This window comes from Carassius gibelio, chromosome A22, assembly GCF_023724105.1.
Source record: "Carassius gibelio isolate Cgi1373 ecotype wild population from Czech Republic chromosome A22, carGib1.2-hapl.c, whole genome shotgun sequence".
In the NCBI taxonomy this organism is placed as follows: domain Eukaryota; kingdom Metazoa; phylum Chordata; class Actinopteri; order Cypriniformes; family Cyprinidae; genus Carassius; species Carassius gibelio.
This window is the reverse complement of record NC_068392.1, coordinates 24056222-24078739: the sequence shown is the minus strand read 5'-3', so window position 1 is coordinate 24078739 and position 22518 is coordinate 24056222. Positions and strand designations below refer to the sequence as shown.

At 36.3% G+C, this 22518-nt stretch overlaps 1 protein-coding gene across 1 annotated transcript in view; it reads right to left on the bottom strand.

Annotated features, from left to right (window-relative positions):
• Nucleotides 1-3810: 3810 nt before the first annotated feature.
• Nucleotides 3811-22518, bottom strand: part of LOC127942696 (inositol hexakisphosphate kinase 1) — a 35065-nt gene continuing 16357 nt past the window's right edge. The window contains exons 2-5 of the mRNA XM_052538603.1: nucleotides 15773-15977; nucleotides 14638-14813; nucleotides 8053-8228; nucleotides 3811-7734 (exon numbers count right to left, since the gene is read on the bottom strand). Of these exons, the coding sequence (XP_052394563.1) occupies nucleotides 7219-7734; nucleotides 8053-8228; nucleotides 14638-14813; nucleotides 15773-15977 (1073 nt within the window). The 3' untranslated portion in view covers nucleotides 3811-7218. The remainder of the gene's footprint in view (nucleotides 7735-8052; nucleotides 8229-14637; nucleotides 14814-15772; nucleotides 15978-22518) is intronic.

Genomic DNA, 22518 nt, shown 5'->3' with positions numbered 1-22518 from the left:
CCCTGGGCCCCTTGCTCTTACTCTTCCTCGTCCATACATTACAGTGTTTGTCTTTTTCTGTTTCCAAAATCATCACTCTTCAAAGTCCTCCTTTTATTGTATAAGTGTCAATGTAATAGAAAAAAATAACCCCTGCCATTGAGTCTAAGCCAGATTGTAATCAGCTGTGGTTGGCCCAATTTACACAACATAAATCAGCTAAGATACATGGTTTTTGAACTGATATCATTGCAGAAGCAGAGGTTTTTATACTGTCTCTAAGGTTGGGAACATTGTTTTTGCTATTGTGTGATGTTGTGTGTTAACATTTGTAAATACTACAAAAACGATCCATAATTTTGTTGGGAGGTATAGCTTGTCTGTTCAGAAAATGTAAGCATTGTGGAAATGTATTTAATGACCCCATATTGTGTGAAAACGACATGAAATGTGTGAATGGTATGGCCACAATAGACAGATGCTGTGCTAATTGTGTTTAGAGTTTTGAAAATGTGACAACTGCTTGGATAAATGCTTGTTAGCGACTGAAAAAAACTGTAATAGAAGAGGATCTATGACTTCTGGAAGCACCTCTTTTAGGAGCTTAGATGGATAAAGTCTAACATACATGTTGTTGGTTTAGATGATTTAACAAGTTTATACAATTCTTCCTCTCCTATAGTAGAGAGTGAGTGGAACTGTTCCTCAGGGGGTCTATAGTGCACTGTCTGATGTGATACTGTAGCTGACGGCTGAATGGTTGCAATTTTATCTCTAATAGTATCGATTTTAGAAGTACAGTAGTTCATAAAGTCATTACTGCTGTGATGTTGGGAAATGTCAACACTTAAGGCTTTATTTTTCGTTAATTTAGCCACTGTATTGAATAAATACCTGGGGTTATGTTTGTTTTCTTCTAAAAGAGAAAAAAAGTAATCAGATCTAGCAGTTTTTAATGCTTTTCTGTAGGATATGTTACTTTCCCGCCAAGCAATACGAAATACCTCTAATTTTGTTTTCCTCCAGCTGCACTCCATTTTTCGGGCTGCTCTCTTTAGGGTGTGAGTATGCTCATTATACCATGGTGTCAAACTGTTTTCCTTAAAGGGGGGGGGGGGGTGAAATGCTATTTTATGCATACTGAGTTTTTTACACTGTTAAAGAGTTGGATTCCCATGCTAAACATGGACAGAGTTTAAAAAATTAAGTTGTATGTTTGAAGGAACTATTTCTGTTCCAAAAATACTCCTTCCGGTTTGTCACAAGTTTCGGAAAGTTTTTTTCGAGTATGGCTCTGTGTGATGTTAGATGGAGCGGAATTTCCTTATATGGGTCCTAAGGCACTTCTGCCGGAAGAGCGCGCGCTCCAGTATAGCAGAGCACTGAGAGCACAACAGACATTCACTGATCAGAGCGGGAGCGTCGCCAAATGTCACAAAAGGAGTGTGTTTTTGGTTGCCAGGGCAAGACAACCCTGCACAGATTACCAAAAGAGAAACAGCATTAAGGGACCAGTGGATGAAGTTTATTTTTACAGAGCATCAACGGAGTTGTGCAAGTGTTTTTGTTTGTTCCCTGCATTTCGAAGATGCTTGTTTTACAAACAAGGCCCAGTTTGACGACATCGTTTATTTCTTAAGGATAATGCAGTCCCAACGAAAAAGGGTCACGATCGTGTGTTGGAACCGCATGCGGTGAGTTAAACTGCTTCAAATATCTCTGTTTTGTTAACTTAGCTATCGGTGCGTAAGCACATCAAGTAAACAACATGCGATGTTGTCATCAACCTGCACTTTCCACATGTACATGTAATTAAAAAAATAAATAAAAATAAAATAAAATAAAAGACGACAAAGTGGAACTTAGTCATTTTCCAAAACCGCTAAGCAAATATATACAGTTTTAGCACATACCACATAGAGACGTCGTTGCTGATGCTGCTCTTGTTAAATTTCAGCCTCTGGATCTGATTCTGGATCGTAAATATATGCTGAATCTGACTGTTAGCCATGGTTTGTTTTGGTTGGTTTTGTCCTCACGGTAATGTCACAGTTTCTAGCGCTCTCAACGCAAAAGCCTACTGGCGCTCGTGATTCTTTAGCTCCGCCCACACATCACGCCTCCAGCCGCTCGTGTTTTTCCGGGAAAAATCGGTACAGACTATCTTTCTCTTATTAATATAATAAAACAAAATACTTCTTGGAGTTATGAAGGATGCAGTACTACTCTATAGGTACTCAAGATTAACAGGAGATTGAGTGAAAACAAGCATTTCACCCCCCCCTTTAACCTTAAGCGTAAAGGAGCAACTGTATTTAAAGTGCTAGAAAAGAGAGAGTCCATAGTTTCTGTTACATCATCAAGTTGTTCTGAGGTTTTGGTTATGCTAAGGAATTTGGATACATCAGGAAGATAACTTAAAAAGCAGTCTTTTGTGGAAGAAGTGATGGTTCTTCCATACTTGTAACAAGAAGTAGAATTTACAATTTTGGCTATATGAAGTTTGAGATATCATCACTTGGCTGAATAATTTCAACACTATCAACATCAATTCCATGTGACAGTATTAAATCTAGAGTATGATTTCGACAATGAGTAGGTCCTGAAACGTGTTATCTAACACCTATAGAGTTCAGAATGTCTCTAAATGCTGATCCCAATGCATCTTTTTCATTATCGACATGGATATTAAAATCACCAACTATTAAAACTTTATCTGCAGCCAGAACTAAATCGAATGTAAAATCACCAAACTCTTTAATAAAGTCTGTATGGTGGCCTGGTGGCCTGTATTCAGTAGCCAGTACAAACATAGTGATGATTTTGGCTCACATTTAACAAAACCCCACCAATTCACTTTCTCAACAAATGAGTATATTATGACATGCCAATCAGTTAATCAACTGAAAACACCTGCAAAGGTTTCCTGAGCATTCAAAGTGGTCTCTCAGTTTGGTTCACTAGGCTACACAATCATGGGGAAGACTGCTGATCTGACAGTTGTCCTGAAGACAATCATTAACACCCTTCACAAGAAAAGTAAGCCACTAACATTGATTGCCAAAGAAGCTGCTGTTCACAGAGTGCTTTATCCAAGCATGTTAACAGAGAGTTGAGTAGAAGAAAAAAGTGTGGAAGAAAAAGATGCACAAACCAACCGAGAGAACCACAGCTGTATGAGGATTGTCAAGTAAAATCGATTCAAGAATTTGAATGAACTTCTCAAGGAACGGACTGAGGCTGGGGTCAAGGCATAGAGACGTCAGATGTCATATTCCTCTTGTTAAGCCACTCCTAAAGCACAGTCAACGTCAGAGGCATCTTACCTGGGCTAAGGAGAAGAACTGGACTGTTGAACAGGGGACCAAAGTCCTCTTTTCAGATGAGAGCAAGTTTTGTATTTCATTTGGAAACCAAGGTCCTAGGTTTGGAGGAAGGTCTGGAGGAAGGGTGGAGAAGCTCATAGCCCAACCCAAGTTGCTTGAAGTCCAGTGTTAAGTTTGAACAGTCTGTGATGATTTGGGGTGCAATGTCATTTGCTGGTGTTGGTCCATTGTGTTTTTTGAAAACCAAAGTCAACGACTGACCAGCAAACTCCCCATACCTGAACCCCAGAGAGAATCTATGGGGTATTGTCAAGAGGAAGATGAGAAACAAGAGACCAAACAATGCAGATGAGCTGAAGGCCACTGTCAAAGAAACCTGGGCTTCCAGACCACCTCAGCAGTGCCACAAACTGATCACCTACATACCACGCTGAACTGAGGCAGTAATTAAAGCAAAAGGAGACCAAGTATTGAGTCAATGAACACACTTTCCAGAAGGCCAACAATTGATTAAAAATTGGTTTTTTATTGGTCTTATGAAGTATTCTAATTAGCTGAGATCGTGAATTGGTGGATATTTGTTAAATGTGAGCCAAAATCATCACAATTAAAATAACCAAAGACATAAATTACTTCAGTCTGTGTGCATTGAATGTATTTACAAAAGTTTCACAATTTGATTTGAGTTACTGAAATAAATGAACTTTTTCACAACATTCTAACTTATTGAGATGCACTTGTATATAATTCTGTACTGTACATAAAATTCCTATTTCTGTCATGACAACTCTCTGAGCATTTCAGCATGGTAATATACATGGCAATGTTAATGTGTTTGGTATCAGCAGAACAGATCAGCTATGATGCTGTAGCAGAGCAAGAAATTAGACTTGCTACTGCCAATACATCCACATACATGCCGCTGTGAGCATGTAAGAAGTACTGCTGCTGCAGCTATAACACATGAAATTGCCTTGTAGTAGATCTAGACATGTGCAGCTGGGGAGGTGGATGGTTTGTGAAGCACAACTACAACAAGTACTAGCCAAGTAAGCAGTAAACTCATTGGCTGCTGATATGAAAAGAACCAATCATTTGCGCCATGTGAAAAATTATTTGATTACATCAGACTGAGTTATAACCATTTAGAGTTTCATAACATAACTTTGTATTTGAACTTTTTTTAGCATTTAAACTTGCGGTTTGATTGTTTGTGGTTGTTCTTTCTGCTTTATTTGGTCAAATCAAAACAACAAAATGTTAACGAGATAAGACAACGGTTTTTAAATAAACAATTTAGAGCTCACATTCAATGTTGTCATATTTATTTATCTTAAAAAAATATCCATCCATGCAACAACAATAAAGATAAAAGGATCATTTTTAGGATGAGTAGTAATCATTTTCTTTCTTCTTATGCCAGATCTATGAATCTGTCACTTCCTCTCTCATGCGTCGATACAAAAATGAAAGGTTTAGTTACACAAACCAGCTACACTTTAATAAATGATGCCAACATGTTAGGAATTATGTATTCTTGCTGTTCTTAGTAGCTTGAGTACATTTCTCATGTATTGTGAGAGAACACATCATACATGTGGCATTTATCCTTCAAACACTTCCCTTCAGCAGTTAAAGAAAAAATGATCGGATGACTTGGTTAAACAGTTGTTAAACAAACACTCCTGGGTGTCCCAGTTACGGCTATTGTAAAATCACATCTAAATACTGACACATCCCTACGGCACAACTCTGCATAGATGCCATGATTTATAATGTTGAGTTATTATTTATACACGTGATCAAAGTCAATAAATGTAGGACAAGATGAAAGAATGAAGTTAATATATTTGCTCAACTGCTTCTATGGGCAGATATGATGTCTGTTTCGCAGTGAATGAAAAAAAGTGTCAATTTTCATTTAAAAGATGACACCATAGTGCAGTAAATGTTTCACCTAGACAGAAAACATGCTGAATATGTAATAAGGAGACGATCTCCACTCGACTGCTGACGGGACTCACAAAAACAAAAGTAGATATGAATCTTGCTACATTTGTTGATGTTGGGCATAATGTCACTGCATCCTCTCAGAAAAAAAGGGACAAAAGCTGTCACTGTGGCTGTACCCTTTCAAAAGGCACTAATGTATACCATTTAGGTTCTAATCAGCACTTCAGATACAAATCTGTACCTTTAATGTACTAAAATGCACCTTTTATGGCTATGTTGTTCTTTTGAAAGTGCACCGTCCCAGGGACAGCTTTTGTACCTTATTCTTTCTTTCTGAAGGTGTATCAGTGTAATTAAAAGACAACTCTTTGAAATAACTCTGAAACAAAATGAAACAAAAAGAAAATAATAATAAAATTCATGCTCTTGTAATGTGTTTATAAAAATTTACAGTTCAGATGTTATTGAGCACTAAAATAAATATATAAATATGTCTAAAATAATAATAACAATAATCAGAAGTGAAGGTTTTTTTTTTTTTTTTTTTTTTAAATAAAGAGGGGTAAAAATATCTGCAAACAATTCTTTATACCTTACACAATTTTGCTTTTCAGGGTGATTTATTTTTTAGGATGTTTAAATATTTGGGCAGATTAAGAAAATTATTTTATTTATTTATTTTACAGTGAGACAATTCTCTTTAATGATAACCACGTTACAGACAGGGAAAGACTCTTGTAACACAAGGGTAATCTAAATTCAAGACTAAAAATACATTATCCCACCAAAACCCCTACGACTGCTAAATCACAGAGGAGGATCAACAAAAATGTAAAAACATTAAATGTAATGATTGCTTTAAATGTACAGAGTAAGATAGCTACCAAAACGGCCAAAACATAATAATAATAATAAAATAAAAAAGCATCATGTGACCGGTTAAATAGGCTCGCATAGTTAAGCTGTGAATTCGACTATTCCCACAAAGCCAGATTCATCCTCTTGTCAAAGACGAGTGGTTTAAAACCTCCTTTAAATGCCCCCAAGTCCTCAAGTAAAGATTTGACCAACTATTCTGAGCTAAATTTGCTCCCTTTTAAACTCCTGAAGAAATACTGAGTGTTTATACAGGCAACAAGAACATCTCATATTTCACACTCCGCCACCCAACAAATAAATAAATAAACAAAAACAAAAAAACAACAACAACATTGCATTAAGTATTTTAAAAGCGTTAAGATTTTTTTTGTTGCATGGTGACATTATTTTTTATAACTAATCTTCCCTATCAGTCTCATTGGTACAGTATGATGTGAACAAATAATGATACAGTATTTAAAATGGCAAAGTACGATTAATGAATTCTGTGTCTGGAAAATGTTTTCAAGAAGAATTTGGGGAGAAATGCATTCAGGCTAAATTTATCATGAAAATAATGTAAAAAAATCAAAAAGCTCCTAAAACAGGCTTTATTTATGCAATATAACATCTTTCTTATTTGGATTTTGGGGTGAAATGCGACCTGGACTTCTCTTCTTGAGAATCACACACAAACACACACACACACACACACACACACACATACGTGTTTTCTCTCTAAATAGCAATCCAACAATCAAAGAGAGACCCTGACAGTGTACACAGCCTGAGTTCATGGTTCATTCCTGCAGTGCTTCAGCTGGCCACATGGTGGCGCTGAATCCATGTGACAAACAAAGTGAAAACACCTTCTGTCGAGGGGAGGCTAGGAGCAATTTCTTTCCTTACAGCAGGACCTTCATACCTTCATAGGCAGAAGTCACCTCCATTTATTGTGTGCACCGATCCCTCATGGTTCAAATAATAACTAAGACACACAAAACACAAACCTTTAGTTTGACAAACATCTTTGTTTTTCTATGAAAATGACAACAGTCTGCGTGAAGTTGCTAGGCTGCAACTGAATAAGCAATGAGTTCGGCTACTGATTCTCATTGCGGATTTCCTGCAAAATGTTGATGAGGCTCTCTAGTCCGAGCACATAGCCACGGTCAGGTCCGTCGTGGACAGTTTGGTCATCCCGGAAACCTTTAAATGTGCTGTGGGCGAAGTCTATCATCCGGACGTCCACACGTCCACACTGAGGACGTGTATGGGGCTCTAAGGCCGGCGGGTTCTCCACAGACCCGAGCACTGTGGCCTGTTTCTCCTTTTCTGATGGCAGTTCTGAGGGTTTCTGCCAGCCGTCCACAGACTCGGGGTCCTTGCCCTCGTATATGATGAGCAGCGAGCTGGAGTAGAAGCGGTACGAGGCCTGGCGCTCCAGCACAGCCTTCAGGCTGCATAGTTTGCCCAGGATTGGCTCAAAAAGGTCTTTGCGCAGCTGTGTCCCATTGTGCATGAACTGAAAGAGTGCATGTCGAAATCCCTCAATAGAAAGACCACGGCCATAGTACTTGTTCCTGCATAGATAATGACCGGTGTCCATCTGGTAGACCTGCAGAACAAACATGGAGACAGAGAGAGCTTGAATTATGATTGAATAAACAGGTAACAGGACTACAATGGGGCTACCCACAGAAGCTTTCAGTGAACAGTTGCTAAATTATTTGGGGTTTTTTTTCTAAATGTGAAGACAATTTTACATTTGAAGAAGCCTTTTTCCACTAAAAAGAGCTTTTTTGTACAATACAATTCTATGGGTGGTAAAGGTTCTTTATGAAACTTTATGAAGAACCTTTAATTGTAAGAGTGTAAATACCCCAATCATTGATATTGCTCAACTAAGCGTGTCTGGGGTCAAAGCCATACGCACCTGCATGCCACACACACGCACTCCTAATGTGGCCGACGTGCTCTGCTCACACTTCTTCATCTGCCGGGCGGCTTTCTCCTCTGACGCGTCATCACCATGCTGCCGGGTGCCCATCTTCAAGTCCAGGATGCAGGGGTAGACAAAATGATGGACTACATTCTCCAACAGCAGGAATTCTGGTGAAGGTTTAGGGTCAAGAATCATAGACTTAATTTAGCAACATAAATGCACAACGTTCCAGTCAGTTTAATAACTATTCCTAATTAATACACAGTCACAATACACACTGAAACATTTAGGAACACAAACTTGATTTTCTGCACTGGCATGTGACTTCTATTAATAAAACAGCTTTGTTACTAAAAAATGCTTTATTATATTTCTTAAAAGTGCAGTGTTAACAGTGCTGTTTTTAAACTTACAGCTTCACTGTTTCTAGAGTATATTGGCTAGCTGTAGATGTAATTATCCATTATTTAAGAAATTACAAGAACATCTTGAAGTTAAGATACAGAAAGGGAAAAGTCTGGACTGTGCTATTACTGATAATCTCTTAGGTCAGACGTTCGCTCGTATTACTGGAAATCTAAAATAATAGTGTGTTTCCAATGAGCCCACTCACTTTGACAAGCTTGACAATATTATCTGCCTGCCAATCATATAGCCAAAACCTCTCTTAGAAACAAACAATTCTCTACTGAGAAGCACATTAAATCATTTATGAATAATGAGGATTTGGGAGAATTTCAAATGAGAGTCCTAAAGACATGAACATCATCTTCCTGTTGCTCAGCTTGTGGAAATGCAATGGGTCGTGGCAAAAATCATCACTCTGCTGACAGAAAAGCTTCTACTTTCCTCATTTTCTCTAATGCCAAATTACTTTGGAAATGTTTGTGCATGGCATGACATTTATTCTTGCTTGGCTCAAGTTTCGGGATAACAATTGCCTTTACAAGAAAGACTTTACAATACACAAAAATAGCAGTCTTTCCATAGTAGCGGCTGTTTCTCTACACCTTCCTTGAAGTCAAATTTAAGCACTTTTCAATTTTTTTTAAAAGCTTTTGCAGCACTTTACAGCTGTAGTGAATTACACTGCATATGGTTGTTCAGATAGACTTTAATCTGATTTATTATTTTAAAACATACTTTATTTGTACTTTATAGGAATCATAAAGATCTAATTATATGTGGGGATTTCAACATAGATTTATTAAAAGCAAAATTGCATAGACCCACTGGAAAATTCATAGATACTATGTACAGTCTTTCTTTATATCCAACAATTACGCGCCCCACAAGGATTACTGCACACTGCGCTACCTTAATCGATAACATATTCACAAATATTCAGAATACTAACATATCAAGTGGATTGCTGGTTAATAATATCAGCGATCACTTACCAATTTTTATATCCTATGAAAAAAGAATAAAAACAAAAAAGATGAGTAAAACAATAACAAAGAAAATTAGACTAAGATCTGAACAGTCAATTAATAGTCTTAACCAAAGCCTGTCCAAACAAAATTGGGATGATGTTCTTGGAGAAAATGATGTAAACATTTAATAGCTTATATGATCAACACTGCCCTGTAAAAACATATACATTTACGCAGATGAATAAAACAAGTCCATGGATGACAAAGGGATTGTTAAATGCGTGTAAAAAAAATAAAATATCTTATATAAAAATTTTATACGGAAAAGGACGAAAGAGTTGAAAGTAAAATATAAAAAGTACAAAAATAAATTAATAAGTATTATAAAAACTTTTAAGAAACTGTACTACAGAAATCTGATTGAGAAAAATAAAAATAATATGAAAAGTCTTTGGGGAATATTGAATAATGTAATTAATAAAGATTATAAATATGCCATGTTTCCTGATTACATGATAAAAAATGACCAAAAAGTAACAAATATGGATAAACTTGTTAACGCATTTAAGGATTTTTTTGTTAACATTGGCCCAGAACTTGCATCAAAGATTGCCACCTCAGATTATAATTATGCTGGCTGCACAAATAAAATTGCACACTCAATGTTTTTGACTGCAACAAATGATAATGAAAAATAAAAAGTCTACAGATTGGAATGACCTTGATATGGCCATAATTAAGAAAGTAATATGTAATATAGAAACACCTCTAACCTATATCTGCAACACATCTTTTCTAAAGTTTCTCAGCTCATGAAAATCGCAAAGGTCATTCCAATTTACAAAAACGGGGATAGTCATCAGTTCACAAACTATTGACCTATTTCTATACTTTCTCAATTATCAAAAATATTGAAAAAACGTTTTGTTGCACGTCTGAATGGCTTTATTAGCAGCCATAGTTTACTTCATGATAGTCAATCATAGTCGGTTTTAGAAAAAATAGGTCAACTGCTCATGCATTAATTGATCTAATAGAACATATAAGTAACAAAATTGACAGCAAAGTGTACTCGGTGGGTATATTCATTGATCTCCAAAAAGCGTTCGATACTATTGACCATGAAATACTTTTACAGAAACTACAACAAAATGGGATAAGAGGTCTTGCATATAACTGGGTGAAGTCTTACTTAACTGATAGACAGCAATTTGTACAGGTAGGTGAGCAAAGGTCAAGATGTAGGAGCATTACTTGTGGAGTCCCCCAGGGTTCGTTACTGGGACCAATATTGTTCCTGTTGTACATTAATGATCTGTGCTATGTATCGCCTAAACTTACATTTATATTATTTGCCGACGACACCACAATCTTATACTCAGGCAAAAATCTTCAGCTAATTGTGAATGAGATCACACTGGAGTTAGATAAACTTAAAAAATGGTTCAATCAAAACAAATTATCATTAAATATAATGAAAACAAAAGTGATGTTATTTGGTAAACGTAAGGAGGATGTACAGTTTCAAATCAAAATGAACAAAGTTGAAATAGAAAGAGTAAAAGAGTATAAATTCTTAGGAGTGATTCTTAGACACAATATTAGCTGGAGACCACAAATAAACAGCATACGTACTAAATTAGCAAAATATATTGCCATTATGGGCAAGTGTAGATATCTATTGGACCAACAAGCTCTCCTTATCTTGTACTATTCGCTTATACTACCTTACCTCAGTTACTGCACAGAGATTTGGGGAAATACCTACAGTAGCCATCTAGAGACTGTATTTAAACTACAAAAAAAAGCTATTAGGATAGTGCACAATGTTGATTTCAGGGACCATACCAACACACTGTTTATAAAATCTAACCTTCTAAAACTTGAAGATTTAATAAAACTAAAAGTGCTTTTAATTGTATTTAAAGCTAGAGCTAACCAACTTCCTAGCAACATCCAACATTTATTCACCAACAGAGAAGGCGGATATAATTTGCGGGGAATGCTTAATTTTAAGGTGCAGTGTGTTCGTACTACCCTTAGGAGCTAATGTGTCACTCGAAGAGGTGTGAACTTATGGAATGACTTAAAGGATGAATTAAAAAGTGTTTTAAATGTTCATCAATTCAAAAAACAATTTAAGAGAAGTATCCTAAGGCAATATGTCAAAAGTAATCACTAAGCAGGAATTCTGTCACTATCTATTAAAATGAGTATAATATATCATATCGTGCTGATACAACTACTGTCACCAATGTCTCCACATGATCTGTCATAATTAAAATGAGGATATTGAGTTAAAATAATGCTGTTTATTACCATTGTCATTACTATCACGACACGATAGACAAAAGAGAATTAGGGAAGACGAGACATGGCCCCATCGGGTGAAGGGCTCCCTCCTCCAGACTGGCTCATGAAACATCGTCTTTTTAAATGCATCACACAGCAAAGGTTATAAACATCGCCCGCTAAGACAATTATTTAGGGTAGCTGGGCGGGCCTGCTGGATGGGGCCGAGATCCACTCCCAACGAGCCCATGCCCTGGCTTTTTAATGCGCAACACAAGACAGGGTACAACATCATCATCATCATCATCATCAAAATGAATGCTGTAAATGTACACCCAGTTGCTATGGAGATGATAATGATAACAAGGTAATAACAAGACAAAATATGTACAAAAAAAAGTGTTTCTACACAATAGTGTTAGTAATGTGATACTATTGAATCTAATACTTCAATTATAGAATTGATAAAAATCATAATGAACATATGGTTAACCAAAAATTACTATAATAATAATAATAATAATAATAATAATAATAATAATAATTGAAAGAAGTGAATAATGTGGAGACTGGTCATGTCAGTTGTGCCAGTTATGATCGTTTTTTGCTAACAGTGGGTGTAAATTTTCTAGTAGTATACAGGATTCTGTATTAATGTTATCCTTCACGACATAATGCCTTATGGAAAATACTTATTAATGTAGATGTAGTACAATAGATGTATCCTGTAACTCAAACACAGTTTGTACAATTATCCCTATACGCTTGTGACAATAAACATTGGATGTGGAATGTAGCTACAAGCTCTAACCATTTCAAATGCTGCAATTTGTAACGTCCATATTACTGATAGTATGGTTGGAAATGTAACTCATAAACAGGTGTACGCTCGTGGTGATGTGTGCCAGGGTATGAAAATGATATACTTGAATTTTGCACATTTTATGGTAACCTTATCAATGTAATATACATGGTTAAATGCAGTGTTATTTATTGAGCTACAATTGGGAATACAAATGTGAAGTCCATGGGTACTGAGAGTATTGTACATAGGGGTAGGCGCATGTAAGCTTCCTTGCTTCAGCCTACTCCTTTTGAGCTTCCATTACTGTGTAAGTTTATGACTTCTGTAACAACCATGATTCTGAACAGCTCAAATAAACTAAACTAAAACTTTAACTCTCTGGAGTCTAAGGGTTTTTTGGGGCCTGGAGAAGTTTTGTCATGCCCTGACATTTGTGCTTTTTTCAGTTTCTTATAAATATCTAAATGGGTAAAGTCTAATCTCACTGTAATCAGCACAAACTGGGCTATAATAATATGTGAAATGCATGCATGTACATGATTGTGTTTTTGAGAAAAACAATGTTATGTGTGGTTAGTGAAAAACTAAAAATGTTAAATCACTTGAATAAGGCAAAATAAACACATAAAAAACATTGGTTCCCGGGACTGTTGAGAACTGGAGCTTGTAGCCTAGAATTTTTCTTTCTGAATGATGTGAAAATCATCTTGTTTACTCACTCACAGTAAACAATATATTGATTTAAATTTTCTATGACACTTTTTGTTGGTAAAAGTCATATGCGAGTAGGCGTCAACTATCATGAATATCATTGTGATTTACACCTGAGAAGACAAAGCCCTGCATAATGAGCTGCATAATGAGCCTCTCATTCAGCTGTGCCACTGTGAGTGAGGAGTTACAAGAAAGAATGTGAGAACAAAATAAATCTATATAATTTTATGTTTGAAGTTTATTAAGAATATATTTAAGTATCCCACAACATAATTTAATATCCACTTGGGGGAGCAGTTAAACAGTTTATTAGGAACAATCAAAGCTGACTTTCAAAACTGCATTTTTTGTATCATTACTCCAGTCACACAATCTTCCAGAAATCCTTTTAACAATCTCATATTCTACAAAAAAACATTTATTATTTTATTATTATTAATGTTGAAAATGGCTGAGAATATTTTTCAGATTTTTTTTGGGGGGGGGGGGGGGGGGGTAAATTGTTTATTTGTTAATTATGTGCTGCATGTAATTTGATTAATGTTTATTTGTGAATAAATGCGTAAATTGAAAGAACAGCATTGTTTGTTACATTTGTTGCAGTTTTCTTTATTTGTTACATTTATATTATTTACATCAAGCTTTTGAATGGTATAGTATTGTATTTTGTTATTGAAACTTCATAGTGTTTCACTTGATTATACATTTAGTCAGGAATTATAGTTTGGAAAAAGTCTTTGGAAAAAGTTTAACTAGTTAAATGTTTACACGTTATGTGAAAACTAGTACAAGTATATAAATACATAAAAAGAGCCTTACTCATGTTTATGATCTCTGCTGAATAAAGTGCTTCATTCTTTTTTCTGAGGAAATCCATTTCTCAAATCCTCAACCACATCACATCTAACTAACCCTTTAATGTTTATGTGTGTTTCAAGTCATCTCAAGTTAATATGTAGGAAAATACAGGAATAAAATATGTACTATAAACTTGCTCGAGTGTGATGCATTCACCTTTGAGCTAATTATGTGCTGCATGTAATTTGATCAATGTTAATTTGTGAATAAATGCGTAAATTAAAACCTGTTTAACATATAAAGTGGCCGATCATGACTTGTAGCAGACCTTTGTGTAACACTTCAGGTGACATTTTCCAACCCTTATGTTATCCTTAGGAAAATGACAGTTAAGGGGCTTTATGCAACACTTAATGGGATTTAAGGTATACTTTAGAGAAATTCTAAGGGTTTATGACGTTTCAGTCAAGCAGCTAATTATTGCAAGCTTCAAGCTATTTAATGTAGTTGACTATTTGTCCATGAACTACACACCTTTTTTTTTCTGAACCGAAGTTTCTGAATAAACTGGGCTGTATTAGAGAAGGATACTGTAGAGTTTCCTGTCCTTGGATTCGGAGCGCATGCGGCTGAGCTGTTGTTTGTGGCAGCGCAGACTCCAGGGGTTGTGGCTGATCTTCTCTGAGCTCAGGCCACTGTTGCTGTCCAGCATCTGGAAGGGCACATCTGAATGCAGGTCCAGGCGAGGACTCTTCAACTCCTGCAGACTACACAGACACACTAATTACCAACAATGCTGTGCGAATGCGACTACTGAAAATGTTTTGTTGATTGTCAAACTCTTAAAATGAACTTATTTTATATGAGAATGTATGCTTGGCAAATACACACGTTTGATTCAGACAGATGCTTTGTTTGTTATTTATTTGTTATTATCACAGAGATCACATTTTCAGTGTAATCAGTTCAATTTCAGCACCTCTGTTCCACCTCCGAGATTTTGACCTTTGCAACCAGGGTTATTATTAACTAAAAAAAACTGAAACTAAAATTAAAACCATAAAATGTTACTTGAAGTAAAATATAAAAATAAATCATACAAACTAAAATAAAACATAAAACAAATGCTGAAAAAATTAGAACTGATTCAAAATATAAATAAAAAACTAATAGTAAATTGATACTAAAATAACGCTGTTCTTTGCTAAGGTTGGTAACTTAGTGAAGTGATTAGTGATTAGTGAAGTGACATTCAGCCAAGTATGTTGACCCATACTCCGAATTTGTGCTCTGCATTTAACCCATCCGAAATGCACACACACAGAGCAGTGAACACACACACACACACACTGTGAGCACACACCCGGAGCAGTGGGCAGCCATTTATGCTGCGGCGCCCGGGGAGCAGTTGGGGGTTCGATGCCTTGCTCAAGGGCACCTAAGTCGTGGTATTGAAGGTGGAGAGAGAACTGTACATGCACTCCCCCCACCCACAATTCCTGTCAGCCCGAGACTAGAACCCACAACCCTTCAATTGGGAGTCCAACCCTCTAACCATTAGGCCACGACTTCCCCAGCACTGAGGGAATTAGAACTTTGTTTTAATGCCATGTCATCTGAAGATCCTCAGTCTAAAGCACAGTTTGATTTCATACAGAACGACTCTATCTCGTCATCAGCAGTGGATTCTGTTACACAAATGCCCAGTATATGGATGTTCACTCACTTGTCATTGCTTTCGCTATCGTGAGCAGGTCGGTCCTCTTTGTGCTCGCTGCTGGAGCGGTGGAGGCTACGGCGAGAGTGTTTTCGGCGAGGCTGATCTCTTTCGGACAGCTCTTCGTGGTCCAGCCCCTCACTCTCCTCATATGGATATGCCACCAGATTGATGTAGCCATCAGAGTCACCCTCAAAACACACCAGCACCACACCTGCAACATCAAAATTTACCGCTCAATCTCTGAGATCTTGTGTATGCTTTGAATTCAACAAAGATATCATCTGAACTGCACACTATGACTCAAGACTCGATCTATACCAGGTTATTGTTTAAATTGTTTCAAAAGTGATTAATAATAATACTAATTCAAGCCCTTAATAGCTTTTTGGTAACACTTTCCATGAAGCCTGTATTTATAATACATTATAAGGGTATTCTTAAAGCATTATAATGAATGCATAATGCATTATAAAAAACCTTAATATGTTATAATATGTTGTATCATCTTATGAATATTCATAAGAACAGTTTTAATATTTACTTATTTGTGGTTATAGCTTTTAAGAGTATGATTATTTATAACGCAATGAACACATTGCATCTAGTTTTACAATGGATTATACTTCTCAGAGTTATAATGTATTATAAGTCTCATATCTTGCCATTTTTCTGATGCTACTTAAAGCGAAATCACCATAAGATCAGATATCAGATCAGTTGAATGTGTAATATTCACACAAAGCAACACTAATAGAACAGAGAAGATCACATGCTTGGATAGTTTATGTGGTAGGATGAATAAAGAAGCTCAGAGAGATGCACACGTGTGGGAAGGAGGACAGTGGGAAGGGCTGAATAATCCCATCATGCCTCAGTGCTGAAGCTCATTTTTAGTTCTGTGATGCGTCCTCAGTGATGTCAGCCATGCAACGCCAGCTCATGAATGAAGACTGATGAAGCTAATTCAGGAAGAGCTCTGTTTAATAAGCTTTACAGAGCTACATCAGCAGCCCGAGAACACTTGTGCTGCACACCCGGGCTGATATGTAGCTTCTGGACTTTCTTTCAGGAATCTGCTCAGCCCAGCCTTTCATATTATCATAACTAGATTATATATTTTCCTATATTCTAGCTGCTTTCTGAGACATATCATGCAGAAGCAACTGCTCTGTGACACCCACACAGACTAGGCACTAAGTGAGACAAAAATGACATATTTATTTACTCTATATTTAAAAGTATATATTTACAAATCACAACAGTGTCAAGACAAATTACATTTTGCTCACGTGTAACCCAAGACAAACACTGTACAGATACAGATATTAGACTTGAGGTATGAGATATTATGCACAATTTCTGGCAAACACTGTTGACTCAAATGCACAGACACTATTGGAAGACAACTGAGCTGGGCAATGACTTCACTGAATCAACAATGAACTGATAAAATGGCTGTTTTCTATTGTCCTCTTGCATTTTTCCTGTTTAACATTCCTGTTAAAGATGCTTTGACACAATCTGTATTGGATAAAGTGCAACATAAATAAAGGTGACTCAACTTGACTTGATGAGGATGCCATGGCAGAAAATATATAGGATATGTCAACACAGAAAAAGTCAAGAAGATTGACGCACAAGTACTTGTTAACAATTTAAGACAACCTGACAGGGAATAAAACCTATGGAAGGATATCATGAATGAGCGATTAAGATTAGAGTGGGTCATTTTTAATCAGATACATATCTCTCTGACTAACTGAAAGCTAATTTCTGGAATGCAGAAAACTTGGATTGAATCATGATGGAAGTTGGAACACATAAAAATGGAATTTACTTAACAAGGTCACAGAATGTCATGGAATTTGGCGAATTTTGAATGCAAAAATTAAAATTAGGACTCTACTTTAGTGTCTAGTGTAAACATAAAGACTGCATGTTCTGATGTCTCAATGAATGAGTGGCACAGTTTCATATACTACACATACTCAACCCTGCGTACTGCTCGTGATGTTTTCAGCATCTGCTGTATCACTACATGAGAACATGAACACATGAACTTCATCTCCACAGCTGATTGCATTTGAGAAAGCTACTGTCAGATACACACAGAAACTCAAAGGATTCACTTTTATTACTTTTTAAGGAGCATCACACAAATTTTAAGTTTTAATTTAACATTTCTATTTAATGACATTTTTAAATATTAATTACATTGCATTATTTGCATTGGATTATACCTTCATTTGATTACCACCATTTTTTTATTTTATGTCAATTTGTATTAAATTAAAATCCAGAAAAAATTGTAGAGTGGAAAGCATGTTTCCTTTTTTTGCCAGCAATTAAACTTCTGTAACACTTCTAACGTTCATAGTTAGAGTTTGTGCTCATCCCACTCAACAGGTCTATTAATAAATCTTGTTGTGACTAGATGAGAAAAATAACCAGCTTCGATGTTACTCTGGCAAGGCCTGGAATAGTCAGTGGAAGTTACAGATGTCCGGCATTCATGTAGCCCCATGAAAACTCACAGGGAGAAGTGGTTCATATGGAAGGCATGCTTTGAATCTAGAACGTGAGATGTTTTGCGGGATGGTGGTTACAGTGAACACAGGACAGATGCTAAAACATATGAGTGTCACGCATACACATTTGCATTGCAGTCAAATAATAGCAGCTCACACTGCCTGTCACAGGCTGCCCGAACGACGCTATTTCATGCTTTAACTAAGCTTTACGTTAAAGGTGCAATGTGTCATATTTACAAAGATCTATTGACAGAAATGCAATATAATATACATAACTATGTTTTCAGAGGTGTTGTTATGTGGGAGTGTGCTTCGTTGCAGTTACTCAGTAGCTCAACTGCAGTCAACAGGTTAATTGACGTCATCTGTAAGGAGACATTTTAAACACCAGCTCGCATGCTCTCACTTTCTCTCTGCTCCTGCAGCCACAGTTTGTGCAGTCACAGTCGCTTCTTGCCTTATATATACACCTTCTTTTATTTTGTAAACTTGTTTTGTGTCCTTGATGTTGCTTTTTCCAAGAGCCAGGGTTGTTACATAATGGGGACTCATCCGTTTCCTTAAAAAAAAAAAAAAACCTTTGGGACTGTTATTTTTTTTTTTTTTGAGTATGGTTGTATTTTTGTGATTATTCATGAGTTTCCCCGGTTAGATAGAGTGAGCGTTCAGCTGGGTTGAGCATTAAATCCTTCCCTCGGGTCACTCTTTTATTAATTTGCCCTTTTTCATTTTCCAGGTTATTCTGGGAGGAGACTTGTTCTCTGTCGGGGGAAAGAATTTCACAACTGTGTGACCATTGATTATATGGTCTACAGTTGTTGTTTTGTTTTTTGTTTTTTACTTTTAAAGTCGCCTTGTGCCTGGTACACGTCAGAAGATAGATAGGGATTAGGCCGGTACCCGTGTGTTTCTCGTGTATTATGTTTGGCTCAGCAACCATGCTCACTTTTTGGAGGGAGTAAGAGGAGCGTATTTAAGATAGGTGAGTTAAAAGGTCTGCCACTTTTGTGTATGTGGGGTCCAATTGTGTAGAATAAAATTCAGTATAATATATTTGAGTTTGCGGACTAGTGAGCTGTTGCTTGTTTGGGGTGAGTAGAAAAAAAGACTCCATTTGTGTTTTGTGCTTTTGTTGTTAGCACTTTAGTTTTGTTGGAGTTTAGTTTATTAATGGGTTCTTAAAGGAGTCCCTTGGTCAAGGGTGTCCAACCTGTCGGTCGACCGCGGACTGCTCTCCAGTCGATCGCGCGAGAGTAAATTCTACTCTGGTTTACCCTTTTCTGTCTTCACCGCTCCGGCGTCTCAGACATCAAAAATATAAAATGTTAACCTTTATAGACATAGTATTTCTTGAGAAAAGAAGACGCTGTAAAAAAAAAAAAAAAACAGTTCTTTATTTAATCTTACAAGATCACTGATTACGTTCAGCTGGCCGGAGGAGGAGGGGCGGAGCTACGAGGAGCTTTGAGCTGTGAGGTTAAGTCAAGATTTAACACAAGCTGTTTTAATGCTTTTCATTGGTTGTTAAATATTTGTAAAATTCACTGACATACATAAAGTTTGATCATTTATGAAAAAAATAACAGCGAAGAAATTATGGGCTGAATTCGATATTGCATACTAACTTACTCATACTATTTCAAATACATATATGTCAGAAATAGCAAGAGTAGTGTATTAGGACGCTAATCTGAATTCAGCCAGGATTTTATCTATGCATGCTAGGTGTGAAAAAATTCTAATTAAATTATTTAACAAAATTATACTCACAATGTCTAACATGAAAAATGGTTTGATTTGTTAATAAATAACCTTTCCATTCAAATTAAGTATGGGCGTTTTCCGCAAATATCACATTCGAATATCTGAGCTCACAAAAAAACTAATATTCGTTTATTTAAATTAAGTTTAATGAGACAAACGTTATTTTTCAGCAACATTTATTGTTTCCGTCATTTTTGAACAAGCTTACACACAATAAGCTTGAACATTACACATCATGTTTTGTAGCTGAAAACCTTTAACAATGCGTGCAAACAAACAAAAGTACAGATTAAAAGCAAAGAAAAAAAAAAAGTGAACAAAGAAAAAACGGCTACAGAATGCTTACACTTAACATTGAAACTGTCAACAAATCTTTTTTTTTTCTTTTTTTTCTATTGTTTTACATTATGTTCTTGTTAAGAAATACGGGCATGTAAACATGATCCGGGGAAAGTCGGCTCCTTAGTCTGTTAACAATAAGGCCTCGGAGTAAACGCGTTCCGACGGCACAGATGTTGTCGGGACTCACAAATAACTGTGTGCTAAGTGAATAAGTTTTGTGAAGCGCTTCGTGTTTTCGTTTCACCACTGAATGGGATGCTCATCTGGTGGAATAAATGGCTCCTGTCTCAGCCTTTTCCGACGAGTGGGCATTGCATTGCATCCTCTTCATCGTTTGTGGCGGCGACTGCATCCGCTCCACTCGCATCAAGGAAAATAATGTTTGATGTTCAACAAAAAATTGTTTTCTTCTCTCATGTTTTCATCGAGAAACCTGAGATGTTTGTGCTAGGGCAGACATGAGAAGAGGAGTTTTCACTGCATTCTCCAAGTTAGCGGTGTTTATTCGTTGCTTGAGAGATGGCGCAACAATGTTCTTCAATTCTGTCACTTTCTGTGATTCTCCAAGAAATATCTGAAGTACTGTAGAAAACCGCAGTTCTTATTCATTAATTCATTAATTTTTTGCTTGCATACATCTTCACATATGACGTGGAAAATCACAGAAAGTGACCGAATTAGGTTTTATTGTGGACTTTTTATTTTATTTTATTTTTTTATGGCAAGCAAAAATATAGCGAAATTCGAATATCATTTTTATTTATCGAATAATTTGAGCAGAATGAATGTTCGATTGTTGGACTATCCGTGCACTACGTTAATTTAAATTACATATTTTTAATGTATAGAATCAACATTCAAAACAATTATATAATAGAACCCATATTAACCCCTTACTAGTAACCCCCCTTTTTTGGCATGGAGACCGAAATGACATACCCAAAATAAAAAGGTTTTGGCTCATGATTCTTTCTGACTAGATACATAATCAACCTTTTTTCACAAAGCTGACACTTCAGAATCACTCAGACTGTTATGATAACAGATATATATAAGCTCAAACATAAAAACAAAAATAAAAATATTAAAAACATATGTTTTAAATGTATTTTAAAAATTGTTGATGTAGGAAATGAGTTTGAAAACACAGTGCAGCTAAGGCCACAAGTCTTCCAAAACTTCATAAAAAATTTCATAATCGAATTTGTAAAACTGTGAATTTTATGAAATATTTTCTAAGGCCATGTCATGTGTGTTTTTAGAGAAGGCTAATCAGATTGATTTATGGCCCTTGTCATCTCTGTGAGATCTCACATGTAAACTCTCCTGTGTATTTTGTGTTTGTTTGGCTGTGAAAACTGCCCGATTAATCCCTATCTGTTATTCCATTGTTCTCACCAAACGAGTCTTTCACACCTCCGCCAGGTATGACACATTATCCGCATTATTCTTTTATCATTATTCTTTTGTTTTTATTCCACCTTTATTAGCCTTGATTGTGGTTTTTCAGGCTTTACAAAGCAACAAAGCAGCGATCTCACTTCAGTCTCTCTTTGCATTTAGCCCTTATTTATCAAAAGTCTTACTATAAAAACACAACAAAACATTTTCTTATGACCTTACGTGAATTATTCAGACAAAAATGCATTATGAAGAAGAAATGCACCTGCTATTAGTAGCATTGGAGCTAACGTTAGCATCAAGCTACATCAGACAATTTAAGAAATTATCAGTACACTTTTACTCAAAACTCACTTTAAACCCCGATCGAGTGTTTATAATAACTTTCTTTAGCGATCAGGGTTGGAATTTGGTCGTTTACTGTTGTAAAAATATGTTATTAGTAGCCTTTTTCATCGCTGCACAAGTTAGCATTTCCGATGTACATTTTCGATTTTTTTTTTATAAAAACGCCCCAGATCTCAAGATATTCTCATACCAAGCTTTACTATCATAATCGCGGGTTTATTATTCGGATATTTCGTGTGTACAGAGGTGTTTCACTGTTGTTTTGGCCAGATAACTACCAGGAAGTGTGCAGGAAGCATGTGACACGATGTGGCGGTGTCCAGATATGACACTCTAAGATTGACACTGGGAAGGCCCAATCGGAGT